General features: G+C 35.8%; 1 protein-coding gene across 4 annotated transcripts in view; it reads right to left on the bottom strand.

Annotated features, from left to right (window-relative positions):
* The window catches only part of Brca2 (BRCA2, DNA repair associated), a 74,084-nt gene that overhangs the window by 53,081 nt on the left and 6,225 nt on the right, over positions 1–14,778 (bottom strand). For all 4 annotated transcript variants that reach the window (XM_083126528.1, XM_083126526.1, XM_083126527.1 and 1 more), the window contains exons 3-5: positions 13,516–13,701; positions 5,093–5,159; positions 2,173–2,383 (exon numbers count right to left, since the gene is read on the bottom strand). In XM_083126528.1, coding sequence (XP_082982654.1) covers positions 2,173–2,383; positions 5,093–5,159; positions 13,516–13,701 — 464 coding nt within the window. The remainder of the gene's footprint in view (positions 1–2,172; positions 2,384–5,092; positions 5,160–13,515; positions 13,702–14,778) is intronic.

Here is a 14,778-nt window from a genome sequence, read left to right as displayed (position 1 = left end):
TCTCAGGAGCTTGCAGCTGAAGAACTTTAAAATGTGAAAAAATGTAAAAACAAGGAAAAAATTCTAATAATTTGTTTTACTGCAACTACAAAAATTAAATGTATGATACAGGAAAAGTACAAATGAGGAGTATAGCGTATGGATTTTGGAAATCTGGTGCAAATTTAAGTGTTTATTTTGATACAATATACCAAATTAGAAAATCTTGAATTGTTAACGCATGTATAGTAGAACCTCGATTTTACATTTTCAAGGTGAATAAGTAAAACTGAGGAAAATTTTGTAACATGTGTGACCTGTTTGTTACAGAAAGTATAAAAAATGTACAGGATCTGGTACCATTATGCATTTGATTGTCTTTTGAAACAGATCACGTGATGTTCTCTGCTCGGAGAGGGAAGGCTTGATCTGTTAAGGGGTTCTTAGAATATTTTTATCTTTAATTGTGTGGGTTGTTTTTCCATATCATACTTTGATATTTAATTTAGAACAAATAATATTCCTTCATGATCACACAATACTAATTTCAATTACATAATATTACAAAAAAAATATCCATTATCTACAGGAATTATATTAATTATACAAACCATTACTGCCTGTCTAAGAATATCAACATTTCTAAAGTCTCACACATGTAGTAGGTTGTTTGGTATATGGTTTTAGTACGTATTAGTTTATAAATTGTTGCAATGTTATTTCATAATACTTATACCTGAGCCACAGTGGCTCAGTTGGTAATGCGTCTGACTACCATGCTAAAGGTTCCGGGTTCGATCCCCGGCCGGTTCAAATCCGGGAACTTTTCTAACGTTGGAAGCGGCCCCGGCGCTCACCCAGCGTCGAATAACATGGGTACCTGGGGGAAACCCTGGGAGGTAAAGGCGGTCAGGGGCATGGTGCTAATCACATCACCCCCAGTCACGACGGGATCAAGAAAGTGTGGGCCGTTACCCCCACACCCCCTATACGCCTTCATGGCATGGTGCTATGCACAGGGGAGCACTTTATCTTTTTTTTTAACCTTTTTGATTATCCATTATTAAATAATGTCTATGCCTTGCATTGTAATGAATATTAATGTGAATAGTATCAAGAATTTATTGAGCACAAGTGTCATAAATAAGATTAATTAGTATTACTTCAAAACAAGTTTTAATCCTTGAGACATCAAGAGCTCTGATCAAATATGTTAATGGGCCTTCTGCTATATATAGTGTAGTTACAATTTGTAGCAATCTTATACGAGGCGGTATCAAAAAGTTTTGCCTGTTGAGGTATAATTTGTTTAATAATGGAAAGATTGAAACAATGAACATACATATAGTTTGCCTGTAGTGTCCTCTACTCCGAGTTACCCTTACACATAGTTCCCATCACGTTCGATGCATTTGAGCGAGTGTTTTATCCAGCCCTAAAAACCAGTTTGGAGAAATTCCACAGAACACTCCCTGCCTCACAGTTTCAAAGCTGTTTTAACCCCTGTAGGTCCTCGAATCTCATGCCACGAAGCAAAGACTTAGCTCAGACTTTATGGCATCCCAAACTCTTCATCATTGCATGTTCTGACCCATAGGACATGTGCACTGCATCAGAAATTTCCTGGATGGTGATGCGTCTATCCTCTCGAATGAGCTCATCATCCCTGTGGCGGTTCAACAACGTTGATGGCCTGCCACTCCTTGTCATGTCCACACTTTTGGTTTCTCCCACTTTGAACTTAACTACTTAAGTCTGAGCTAAGTCTGTGCTTCGTGGCATGAGATTCAATGACCTACAGGAGGTTAAAACAGCTCTGAACAGTGGGGCAGGGAGTGTTCTGTGGAATTTTTCCAAACTGGTTTTGAGGGCTGGATAAAATGCTGGCACAAATGCATCGAACGTGATGGCAACTGTGTGGAAGGGTAACTCTGAGTAGAGGACACTACAGGCAAACTATATGTATGCTCATTGTTTCAATCTTTCCATTATTAACAAATTATACCTCAACAGGCAAAACCTTTTGATACCGCCTCGTATTTTAAAGGTGGTTACACATTTTACTATGTTGGAACCATAAAGATTTACTGTATAATGCGGCAAAATGTAAAATCTGAAAACGTAAAATCAGGGTTCCACTGTGTACTCAATCTGACATCTTACTTGCCTACACCGACACAGAATGATGCTTACAGGTTTGAAAGCATTCTCAGATGGCAGCAGCACCTTTCTTTCATCCGTATTCAAGTTAGCACATGGTGTTGCTTTGCTGGCACGTGGAGTTGCAAAAGAACTTGTCCAGGACACATCTGGTACCTCCACATGGGGTTGCAGGCTTTCAGGAATACGGTCACTCACAAAACCAGAAATAACAGGTGATGGAAGATCGATGGAGATATCTGAACTGGAAGAAGTAGTGAGAAAAATATTATTGCAAATTAAGTTATGATGTTACATAGTAGCACTTACAATATGTATTTTCCAATTCTATTTTATATCAGAGCTTTCTACTGACTAGGATGGAGTCAGTGTAACTTTGAACCAATACCCTTACAGATTCCAACTGATAGCAATGGTTGAAATTGTAACAATTAAATGTATAATATGTTTCAATTTTCATCTAATTTTTTTATTGCTGAAATGTAATAAGCACTTAGGTACAATAATCATGGCACCTGTTAGATTAATTTTTAGGAACTCAACAATGAAAGACTGACCTCACAAAAGTACCTATTTTAAAATCCCGAGTATATTCGTGACAAAAAAAAACAAAAAAAAACATTTTTTCTGGATCTCTCATGTGAAGCTACAAGTTAGAGTTGTCCAGAAGGCGTATTAACACTTAACATTTAACTAAAAGGCATATTAGCACAAATACTGTACATGAACACCTCTGTTTGTATGTTAGTGGTCGTGTGATAAGCCTTCAAAAATGGATCAATGCACAAAACTACATCACACTCCTCACACATATATATATCTTGATTCTCTTTGAGCTATATATATCTCAACAAAATCATCATCAATAAACTGACATACATAGTACACAACGTCCTCAGTACATGGCTCGAAATGAATTGCAGGATTATTTGTGAAAGGAAAATGAGGTGCTGCACGTGGAAGTTGTCCAGAAGTATCAATTTTGCACCACTGTCTGGCACTTGCAATATCACCATCAGATGAATCTGAGGAGTGGCTTTCTTTATCTGAACTGTCATCAACACTCTCTTCAGACTCGCTAAATTCACTATCAAAATCTTCGTCACTCTCCATTTTCACGAAACACGCGCAAGAAAAGTGGTAGCTGCTGGAACCATCTGAAGTAGAGATGTACTGGTTACAGTAAGAATGCAAATGCAAAACAAAGCAGTGATATCTAGTGAGAATAACAAGAAGTAAATAAAAAATGAAAGTGATTATGGCGATATCTAGTGAGAATCACAAAAAAACAAGAAGAAACTAGTATACTCGGGCATTTAAAATACGTACTAGTAAACACCGAGAATACTCTTGTCAAGATTAAAAACTTGAATATATTCGGGCTCTTATGCAAAAAGGTTAATATTAGAGGGTGAGTATTCCATTCGAAATATAAGCATCAATTTACCATATTATCACTTCAAATATTCAAGAATTGAAACAGAACATGTAATCACAAAATATAGTTACTTTCTTTTACACCATAATGGTGCAAAATAAATGGGAACTTCTAATTTAGCATAATTTCCAGGACAATGTCAAAATGCCGGAAAAATGCCAGCCAATATCAGTAAATAAAATCCAAATGATACTTTCCAATACCCACACCACTGACATCAGCTGATATACAAGGGTTGGACACAAAAAACCGACTCAGCTCATAACACATGGTCTGAAACAAAACTTTCTCCTAAATTATTGTGCTTCAAAAACAAGAAGGGGCACAGATATGGCAGAATGTGGAAGGGTCGTGTGGCCAGATGTGGAGAGTACTGGAATGGGTGAACGTAGAAGAAATAGTAGTTTGAGAATGTCTGACAAGATGAGGAAAGCTGGTTTTTCATGCCCAATCCTGTACATTAGGCTTGGTATTGGCTCTGTCCTAGTACTGACACATTGATGCCTACATGTTATACAATTTCTTGTTCTAAAATAACTATTAAGTAAGTAAATATATATGTATTGTATGAAAACTTAGGATAGGAGAATGCAAGAATTTTTAGAATTCATTATTAATATATATGATAATTACAATATTAACAAATTCATTGAATGTAGGCAACTTAAACACTAAAATCCTTGCAACCTTCACAGGCTTTGCAGTTGTATAGTTGGAAAATAACAAGCATTAATTAGCTGACTTTTGAATGAACCTCATACTGTATTTATTAATTAAAATGGATCTGTGATTTCTCATCATAAAAGCTATAAATACGGAGAAACTAGTACTCACTTTTATCCGCAGCAAGTTCCAACGAGGATGGTGGCAGTGGCCACTGAAATTAATCAAAAAAGAAGAAAAAACAGCTTCGCGGATAAAAGTGAGTACTAGTTTCTCCGTATTTATATACTACCACATCTCTCTTTTCCCAATTATGAATAAAAGCTATTTTCATCATACTGATCAATCTTTTTAATAAATTGCTAAATAAACAATTTCATCTGTTCGTACACATTTATTCAGGCTAAAAATGAACAATTCAGGGTCTTACTTATTCTTAAGTTGTTGATTTTCTGTCACTTTTGGTTAATTCCGATAACAAGGATGATGAAATTGATGAAAGGATGCTCTCAAAGAACACCCACACCAAGGCAAGGATACACGGCATTGTAGTATGTTGTGTTAACCACTCCACCAAGGATATCAGTGTAAGGTTGTCTGCACAAGATATTAGCTATGCTTTAATTTCCATGAAATGTTTAACAATTTACATCAAGAAGAGAATAAGTTCTTATCAGACGACAAATATTGTAAAAAGAAGAAAAGATTACGACTTCCCAAATCAACACTCTTCTGCATTTCGATATCAATGAATGGGTTGGAATTTTATTTGTTCCAGAAATATGGGGAAAACAGGATATGAAATGTAATAGCAAAATCATACAAAATGTAAAGCAAAGTTAAAAATCTTACCTCTCAGGTTTCAATATTGGTGAAATCTTCGGAATACATCCTAAGATTGATGGAGACAAACTTAAATCTGTTTTAAAAAAATTAAAAAAATAGAGTAGGCACATGTTCTGCAATTATGGTCACAAATTATCAGAAAACGTCAACAATTTAAAAATAATTTGAACATTCATGCTATTCTACTGTCCATAATATGCAGAATATTAGCATTTCATATATCCTTGATTGCTATCTCTTCCCTACCCATGAGGTCGATGGAATTAACATAATTAACATGTATATACTCTGTTTATAAGGTTTTTCTTTTACGTCACTTGTATACTACTTTAGATTAATCACAATAATGAGAATGAATGATGATTAGAAGAAATGAATGAAAAATCAAAGACAAATGAACATGTGGAAAATCAAGTGAAAAATCCAGGCTCGACCAGGACTTGTACAATCAACAGCAAATTAAATAGGAGAAAAAAAAATTCCCGATGGAAAAAAAGTTGGCAATGCTGCGAACACCGAGGCAATCTTGATAAGATGCTTGAGGAGTGTCGAGCAAACTTTCCTGAAAAGCACAACTCCAGTATCGAAGGTCATGCTACACGTGGATTGGCAACTTTCGGGAGCATGTGCTGTCTGTCTACATAATTCTCTCCAAACGCATGTTTGAAGATTAACCTTCTGCTCGCATTTTATTTTTCAAATGTAGTTCTGGCATTGTAGTCATTTTACAATTATTTTTATTTGTTCTTATTTTGCTTTGCTTTTATGTCACTTTTATAATTAATCGAAACTATGAAGATGTATAATAATGAGATTAAATTGATGAAGAGACACTTAAAAAAGAGATTGCCAGACCAGGACTCGAACCCAGAACCTAAAGTGCATAGGGTGGGAAAGACCGCCAATAACTCCCGGCCATGAACTGGATTATAAAATTTGTAATTGCTCAGAAGTAATTTTTGTTCTGTTCATGACTAATAGCTTCTTTAAGTGACACACTTCGTTCGGTGGGGACAAGCCACATATTGTTTGAGAGGAGGGACACATCTCGTTCATATACTAGATACAATCATGGACTATTCTTGAAATATGACGTGCTAAACAATACTTTCAGAGAGCAGTTGGACATAGCAATTTTGATATACAAGTTGCATTTTCTCTACTTATTCATTATGCCTAATAGATAATCTCGCAACAACACAAAATGTTTTAATTGACTCGAATTCACAATGACTAATATATACTGGACCTACATATTTTAAATGCAAAATCTAGGTGACGAAAATATGCCTCAACACGAAATGAAAATGCAATATTCATTCAATACACTAAAAAAGCTAACCAAAGCAGACTTTTAACAACACTACCCACGTAATGTTTCCATCCTGTAACAGGGTTTTTTTGGAGTAAGATGGCGTAATAGGATTTTCATTCACTACAAAGCAATAGCTATAGATATTAGATAAACCAGAAATGAGAGGTTAGTGTTCACCATAAGAGAGTTGCAGCAGGTAAAACAAAACACACATGTAAGGAAGAGGTGTATCAGTGTAAGTTTCTATGTGAAACTTGACTGAGTGGTAGCACTAGACGTTTTTACATCAGGGATCCTAGGTTCGAATACCGGTCTGAGCATTGTTGTTGTTTCTGAATGTTCTATTTATTTTATCTTCACTCATCTTAGTTGTTGCGATTGCCCAAAAGTGAAAGAAAAGCGACGCTAAATAAAAATAAATGTGAAAATTAGAAGGTTAATTTAATTGAAAGCTGATAGGTAAAATATACACTATGAGCGATGTCCGATAGAAGTTCTGTTAAGATGCCAAACCTGTAAGAAGCAAATAGCAAAGTTGTGTGAAGGATTGAAGATACGCTTCCATGGTCACCTGGATTGTCTTGAGCTGAACCAGTAAATGAGCAATGTTTAATCTCCAAGGCCATTCTGCAAAACAAATGCCAAAAGAGGTTCGTGTGTGGATTTGGTCAGCATGAAATTGTTGGATGATGATAAGTGAATGGTATTTTTTCTGTTTTCATTATTTTACGTTGCTTTTCTACCTCTGGATCTTGAATAACGAATAAATTAATTTGATGAACTGACAAGCACAAAAAAGCCAACCCCGTGGCTAATTGGTTAGCGCGCGCACTTCGAAGTAAGATGAGGATGTGTCATTGTGTGCATCCCACTTCCATCTATCACATCTTCAACCTTCATCATTGCGATTATCCGAGATTGGTAGAACAGTGACGTGAAATAACAAAAATATCACCCTCGGTGTCGATTTCAAAGTTCGAAGTATTGCTGTTTCTGCATTCAATAGCGGCTCTAGATTGTGACAGTGATGTGAAATGCTTCTTATTTTATAAGAAATAGTAAAACCAGAAGAGCGATAGATATTCCTCTATTTTCAATTTTCTCTGAAACTAATTTCCCAGAGTGTGGTGATAATGAATTCTATGTAGTATGAGAAATATACTTCAAATCAATTTATACTAATTTATGCATATGCAACTGATTAAAGAGAGCCTCCACGATGTCACCGTATTGTAATCAAGGAGTTCTCAGTTCGATGCCCGGTAGAATCACATAGTGGTTCGGATTCTACTTTAAACTGTAGATCTCGTCCCGGTTTGCCTATCTGTGCATAAATATATGATTAAGGACTTTTTGAAATATTCTGTCTGTATCGGAATGGTAACATTCTCCAGAACGAAAATGAATTCGTAAAGCAAGAATACGCACAGCACCTCTAATTACCCACTGCCATTCAACACGCTACTATTCGTCAATTCAGAATTATTATTTTAAGATTCAAATCCTGGCATCTGAAAGAGGGACAGTTGACCCCAAAAGTTTCAGGTTTGTTAACATTTACTAGTTAAGGATATTTTTGTTAAGCTCCTGGGACCTGAGGAACAAAAATATAGATCTTTTAAAATGATTTCTCAAATCAAATGTAGAAATTATTCAGCACACTAGCCCAGGGATGGAAAAATTGTCATTTCCCCCCCCCCCCCTCTGTATATTCGATTGACTTAGATCCGAGTGTTAATATTGGTTAAGATTATTGGTAAGGTGAAACTTACGTAACTATGCTATTGGTTATACAGTATAAACAATAATAATAACAATTATCGTGCCTAGCACTCTGATTACTCAACTGGGAAGATAATTTACACCTGTAAGTTTTCCGAAACAAATACACATTTCACCTCGTATGACAAGAATCAGCGATGAAATTTCGTAAGTAGAAATTTAGTAGCATTAGTTTACCTTAACTTTCGCAAGATATGAAAAATTCCTTGCATATCAACGATATTTTGTTTGAAAATAGGGTTAGCAATCTCCCTCACCCTCCGAGATCGCAGTAGTCCTCACCCTCCACCACCCTCACCCTCACAAGTCTTCCGGAGGGTGAGGGTGAGGTCTGCCCTCACGAGGGTGAACACCTCTGGTTGAAAGAATCACGACGATGAGGATGAGTCATAATATGATAAAAGCACACAAAAAAACAATAACCAGGCCGGTATTTTTTTAAAAAAAGGAATACACCTGTTTGGTAGTATCCCCCGTCATTCACACATTTCTCAAACTTTCACACATGTCAATTTTTACTCTAACTGTTTATCAGATATGAACGAGATGTGCCTCCCAAAACGCTCCATCAAACAAAAAGTGGATTTTCCCTGACGAACACATTTTGGATCTAATACCACTCATAAATTAAGTGTCCAGAAACAGATATTAGGCATGAATATATGACAAAATAAATACTCCTTAGCAATTACAAATAATTATAAGCTAACTCGTGGCCAAGAGTTAGAACGATGTGACTAAACTTCTCCACTCTTGTTTCAGAGTTCGAGGCCTGGTCACAGCATGGACTTCTATCTCTGCAGTGTTTCCTTATCAATTTAATCTAATTATCATCCATCCTCATAGTTGCGATAAATTATAAGTGTCATGGTAAAAACAAAGCAAAATAAGAACAAAAAAAAATATTGTAAGATTATTGCAATGTCAGAACTACGTTGGCAGAAAAAAAGTGAACACCAGATCATTTTCAAACAGGCATTTGGGGAGAACTGTGTAGAGGTAGACAGACAACATGCTCCCGAAAGTTGCCAATCAACATGACCTTTGGTACTGAAGTTGTGCGTTGAGAAAACTTTGCTTGAGGCTCCTCAAGCGTCTTACCACAAATGCCAACTCATTTCTTGTCGAGAAAATCTTTTTTCTCCTATTTAATTTGCTGTTGATTGTACTAGGGTCTCTGGTACACCTTCACGGTACAACCACTACCCGTGTTGAACTGTCTGTCAGTGGTACTGCAACAGAAGATGAAAATCAGGGAAAACCAGCTTGCCTAAGTAGATCACTTGGTAAGGAAATCGCAAAGGAACAGAGAGCCAGATTTAAGTGCTGGTTGAGCCTGTAATTTTTGCATAAATTTCTACATAGTACAGTGGAACCCTGATTTTATATATACTCACTTTACATAAGTAAATTAACTAATTTCGATTTTATGCTTATTAACCTGGAAACCTATTTTGTTTCCCTTTTTGCAGTTTTCCCACCTTTGAACAAATTTCATTGAGGTTTCCATCCTCCCTATTTAGTTTTCTATTTCTATCTTTGCAAATGTTAGCTGCCTCATACATTCCTATTAATGGTTTTACTTTCCATTTGATAACCTCTCTTTTCTTAATTTTGTGTGAATTTTCTATGATGTGCTCGGATAGGCTTCGCTAATGTCTTTATCATGCTCCTTCCATCTCACTTCCATACTTCTTCCGGTTTGCCCAATGTATTCTTTATTGCAACTACACCTAATACTATACACTCCTTTCCCTTCTTCCCTTTTACTTCCTTCACTTTTTCTATTCCTGCCCTTTTATACTCCGTAAAGAAACACTTTATTACGAGGGGCTCTCATCCCGCATTTAATATTATATTCTTTTAATGTTTTTTCATTTCTTTCCGAGACACACTTGAAGTATGGGATTCCTGTGAACTTGTATTTCCATTTTTCTTCTTCACGTTCATCATTAGTTCTCATTTCACTCTCCTTTTTCCTAGGGGTTTCTCTTTTTTCCCTTTCATAAATTTCATAAGCACTTCTTCTTATCCTTCTCATTTCATTCTCCCTACACCCATTCCTACTTCCTGTTCTCATAATTCATTTCTCCTCTTTTAACAGTTGCTCCTTTTGATTACACAGGTTAATCGCACTAATATAAAAATTCAAAAATACATTGTTTTTCGTTCTTCCTGTGTGTTCCGATTCTTTCTGAATGTATATGCCTCCTGCTAGTTCTTTATGAAATACTACCATCCTAACCTTCCCTTTGTTGCTAGCAATTCTGAGGTCTAAGAAGTTAATTTCGCCATTTTTCATTTCCTCCTTCATATACCTGATGCGATCCTCTTGCCCTCCCAGAATGTTAAATACTATATTTAGGCTGTTTCCTCCCTGATTATCAGTATGTCATCGACATATCTTCCGAAAAATTTGACCTCATCTTTTACTTGCTCTAAAGCTACTTTTTCAATGTAGTGCAAGAAAATGCAGGAGATAATCTCAGAAACCGGGTTTCCCATAGCTAAACCTTCTTTCTGTAAATAAATTTTGTTGTTAAAGCGGAAATAGTTATATCCTCTAACCAGTTGGAACCATCTTACATATTCCCACACTACTACTACGTTCACACTTTTTTCATAAGCCTTCTTTGTAAACAATCGGCTTCCTTATATCTAGGAACACTGGGATATAGGTTTACAATGTCAAAACTCATAATTCTAGCATGCGATGTTATTTCCAATGTTTCTTTTTCTTTTTTCACCTTCCATGAATTCCTAACGCTGTGTTCGGCTTTTTCCAAGTTTTAGCTAAGAAAAATCCCGGTTGCATATACATTGGTATGATGGGCCCCTTCCTTGTGAGTTTTTGGAATCCCAAAAGCAATTGGGATGCTACCTTTCTTGCTACTTTCAATTAATTTCTTTTTTTCAGATCTGGCCAAGGTTATGCTTGTTTCGACCCCTTTTTAAATTTCCCTTTTGATTTTATTAGTTGAGTTATCCTTAACCATTTCAAAGTCTTTACAACAGAAACATTCTTCCATTTTTCTTATGTATTCATCCTTGCCTATCACTACCATTTTGTTTTCCTTGTCAGATCGGATCAAGTATACAGTCCTTTCTTTAACGCTCTTTATCTTCTTTTTGCTTTTCTTGTTCTCATTTTCTCCCCTACTCCCTCTCCTTTCTTTGTTCCCTTAAGTTTTGCTTTTAACCTGTTCTTCTATTATATCGTGACTTTTCTTTTGGCTTCAGCCCTATCATTCATGTCATCGATCATAGCTCCAGCCCTCTCAGCTGCAATTATAAATTCCTCTTTTTCGATACGTTCATTACCTATAGCAAACTTTTGCCATTTTTCCAAGATCTCCATTAGGTCGTCCGGAAGTTCATATTCAGTCAAATTTACCACGATTACCTCCCTTCCCCTCTTTTTCATTCAAGTTCATATTTTCCCGATCTTTCAGCCTTTCCAGTTTACTTCTTATTCTCCTTCTGTTTATATCGTTGGAACTTTCTACACATTTATAGTGTATTCTTTCGAACCGGTTCCAAGTTACTCTGTCAAGCAGTCCGCTTAACTCCAAGTGCATATGTAAACATTCTTCGTTAAGTTGTTCTACGATCCCATAAGCTTCCTTGATGCATTTACCCAACATTCCCATCTGTAAGTTTCTCTTTTGTTCAGCTCCTCTGTTACTCAATGGTTTGTTACTTAAACTTTAAAAAAGTTTGGGAAAAAAGAAACTGTTAAAAGAGGAGAAATGGATTATGAGAACAGGAAGTAGAAATGGGTGTAGGGAGAATGAAATTAGAAGTGCTTATAAAATTTGTGAAAGGGAAAAAAGAGAAACCTCTAGGAAAAAGAGAGTGAAATAAGAACTAATGATGAAGGTGAAGAAGAAAACAGGAAATACAAGTTCACAGGAATCCCATACTTTAAGAGTGTCTCGGAAAAAATTGAAAAAACATTAAAAGAATATAATATTAAATGCAGGATGAAAGCCCCTCGTAATATTGAGAAACACTTTACGGAGAATAAAAGGGCAGGAATTGAAAGAGTTAAGGAAGAAGAAGAGAAAGGAGTGTATAGCATTAGGTGTAGTTGCAATAAAGAATACATTGGGCAAACCGGAAGAAGTATGAAGTGAGATGGAAGGAGCATGATAAAGACATTAGGAAAGCAATACCTAGAACGGGCCTATCCGAGCACATCATAGAAAATTCACACAAAATTAAGAAAAGGGAGGTTAACAAAAGGGAAAGTAAAGCCATTAATAGGAATGTATATGAGGCAGCCAACATTTGCAAAGATAGAAATAGAAAACTAAATAGGGAGGATGGAAACCTCGATGAAATTTGGATTAATATGTTCAAAAGGTGGGAAAACTGCAAAAAGAGAAACAAAATAGGTTTCCAGGTTACTCTGGAGGTAATCCACGTGGATCAGGAAATACGAGAGTTCAACCTGGAAGTGACATAGGTGGGAGGGAAGTAGGCTGTGCCAGTTTCCTGCATTTCGTAAGGAAGCAAGAGCTGGTAACTACACGGACGTCAGCGGAATTGGGATTTTATAGTTTTAACCATTTTTAATTTGTACACTTCGATTTCAGTGAACAATGATGAGGGGTATGGATTTTAATTTCGAACGGGGACAAGTTTTATCTAATTATTTTTCACCATTTCATACCCAAAACCTTTCCCTTGATTGATAAACTTGACGCAGCATGGTGGTGATTCATGCCTAGATAGTGCCTGAAGAAAGGGGCGGTTGAACCCCCAAAACGTAGCATATATCGACGAAGGAGACTCACGTTGGTGTAAGTAACTGACTTTTACCTTATATTTTTATTTACTTGTATAATAAAAATATATATTTTTTTAATATTGATCACAAAATCCACAAAAACTTTGTCGCAACATAAAAATGCATCAAATGTGTCAAACTGTGTCATTTTAAAAATTCACACAAGCTCCTGGGAATGTTCTTAGAAAATTTTAGATGGGGAAAAGGGGTTGAGGGAAACCTTCTTGGGTAAGTCTCATATGTCAATGAAAATTTTGTAGGAAGCACTTTCTTTTGTCATAAAAAAAATAGACAAGGAAGGATACTTGAAAAGTCTCACACCAAGTGAAAAAAGAATTACACAAACCATACAATGTTTAATACTTTGACCACAACTTAATGCCAACATTCCTGCCTGCTTTATGTGCATAAATATTCCAGGACATTAAATAATAATGTTTCATATTTAAATGTGGAAAAAGCATTAAATTATGTGCTAGAAGTGCAGTATATAACAAAATATGTATACATAACTTGAAAAAAATGAAAATAACATTGTACCTTCAAGTTCTAAATATTTCCTAGATCCTGATGTACGAGATCTTCTTCTCAAGTCACTAACTGAAGGTGTTTTAAAAACTGGACTCTTCATGAGGTTACACATTTGATGTTCATCATCTGAAGCATTCTGATCGACTTGCTTTGATTCATTCAACCAACTTATATTATCACAATCACCACCACCATCTGTGAAGCAAAAACATAACTTTATTCTTTGAATGGAGAAATGCATAGTTATACGAACACACTTGAAGAAGCTTTCTGTGCTAACTGTTGTTTGTACATCACACATAAGTTTTGGACAAGCTATAAGACTGTGGTGTTTGTTGTGATTCAGAAGTGGAGTTCACCATATATGTAATTTCTCTAGTCAAAACTTGAATTTTATGTAATTTTGTACATGATAAAAATGACATCAAGTTCCATGAAAGTCATACTGTCAGCGTGTTTCTTCCAATTGATCCATCTCGATTTGCCAAATCAAATTTCCTGATATTTCCAGATATTTTGAAATACATTTCCAGACCACTCTTGTAGGTGGTAAATTTTTAGAGTGGAAATTTGAAAGTGCTGTTTCCGCATGAAAATGACTCAATTTTGAAACGTACAGTAGAACCCTGATTTTATGTTACCAGATTTTACATTTTCCTGCATTATACGTACATTCAAACTTCATAGTTCCAACATAGTAAAATGTAAATAAATTTGTCTCGATTTTATATTATCCCGTGTTTAAATTTTTTCAACTTAGTCCCCTGAGAAACGTAAAATCGAGGTTTCACTGTATTTCATTTTCACATTCAGAACACCTGTTGTATCAAGTTAGGATTTTTACATGTACATGAAAAATACATAACCACCAAATGCAAAACAATGACATTTCCAGGTTTTTTGACGACATTCTCTGATTTTCCCATAATTTTCTTACTCACTGGCTGAATTCCCTGGCTTTCCAGGTCAGTAGGAAACCTATAGATTTCATAGTGGTACTGCTGTCACTTTGTAATGAAGGAGTCCTGAGTTCAATCTCCGGTGGAGACACACAGTGGATCACATTACACTTTAAACCGCAGGTCCAGTCTCGATTAGCTTATTTGTGTACAAAGTAGACTTTAAAAAAAATCCAGTGTCTACAAAATTGTAAGTGTACATTCTCCACATTTTCAACAATTTCCCTTACATTCTTAGCAACGTTGCTGAAAAAATTATTTATACTTAGCCCTTAAGGTCCCATACCCAATTCTTAACATTGCAGGGCCTCCC

Source organism: Lepisma saccharinum, chromosome 8 (genome assembly GCF_977018435.1).
Source record: "Lepisma saccharinum chromosome 8, izLepSacc3.1, whole genome shotgun sequence".
Lineage (NCBI taxonomy): Eukaryota > Metazoa > Arthropoda > Insecta > Zygentoma > Lepismatidae > Lepisma > Lepisma saccharinum.
The sequence above is the reverse complement of the archived record's forward strand: the minus strand, read 5'-3'. Positions and strand labels throughout refer to the sequence as shown.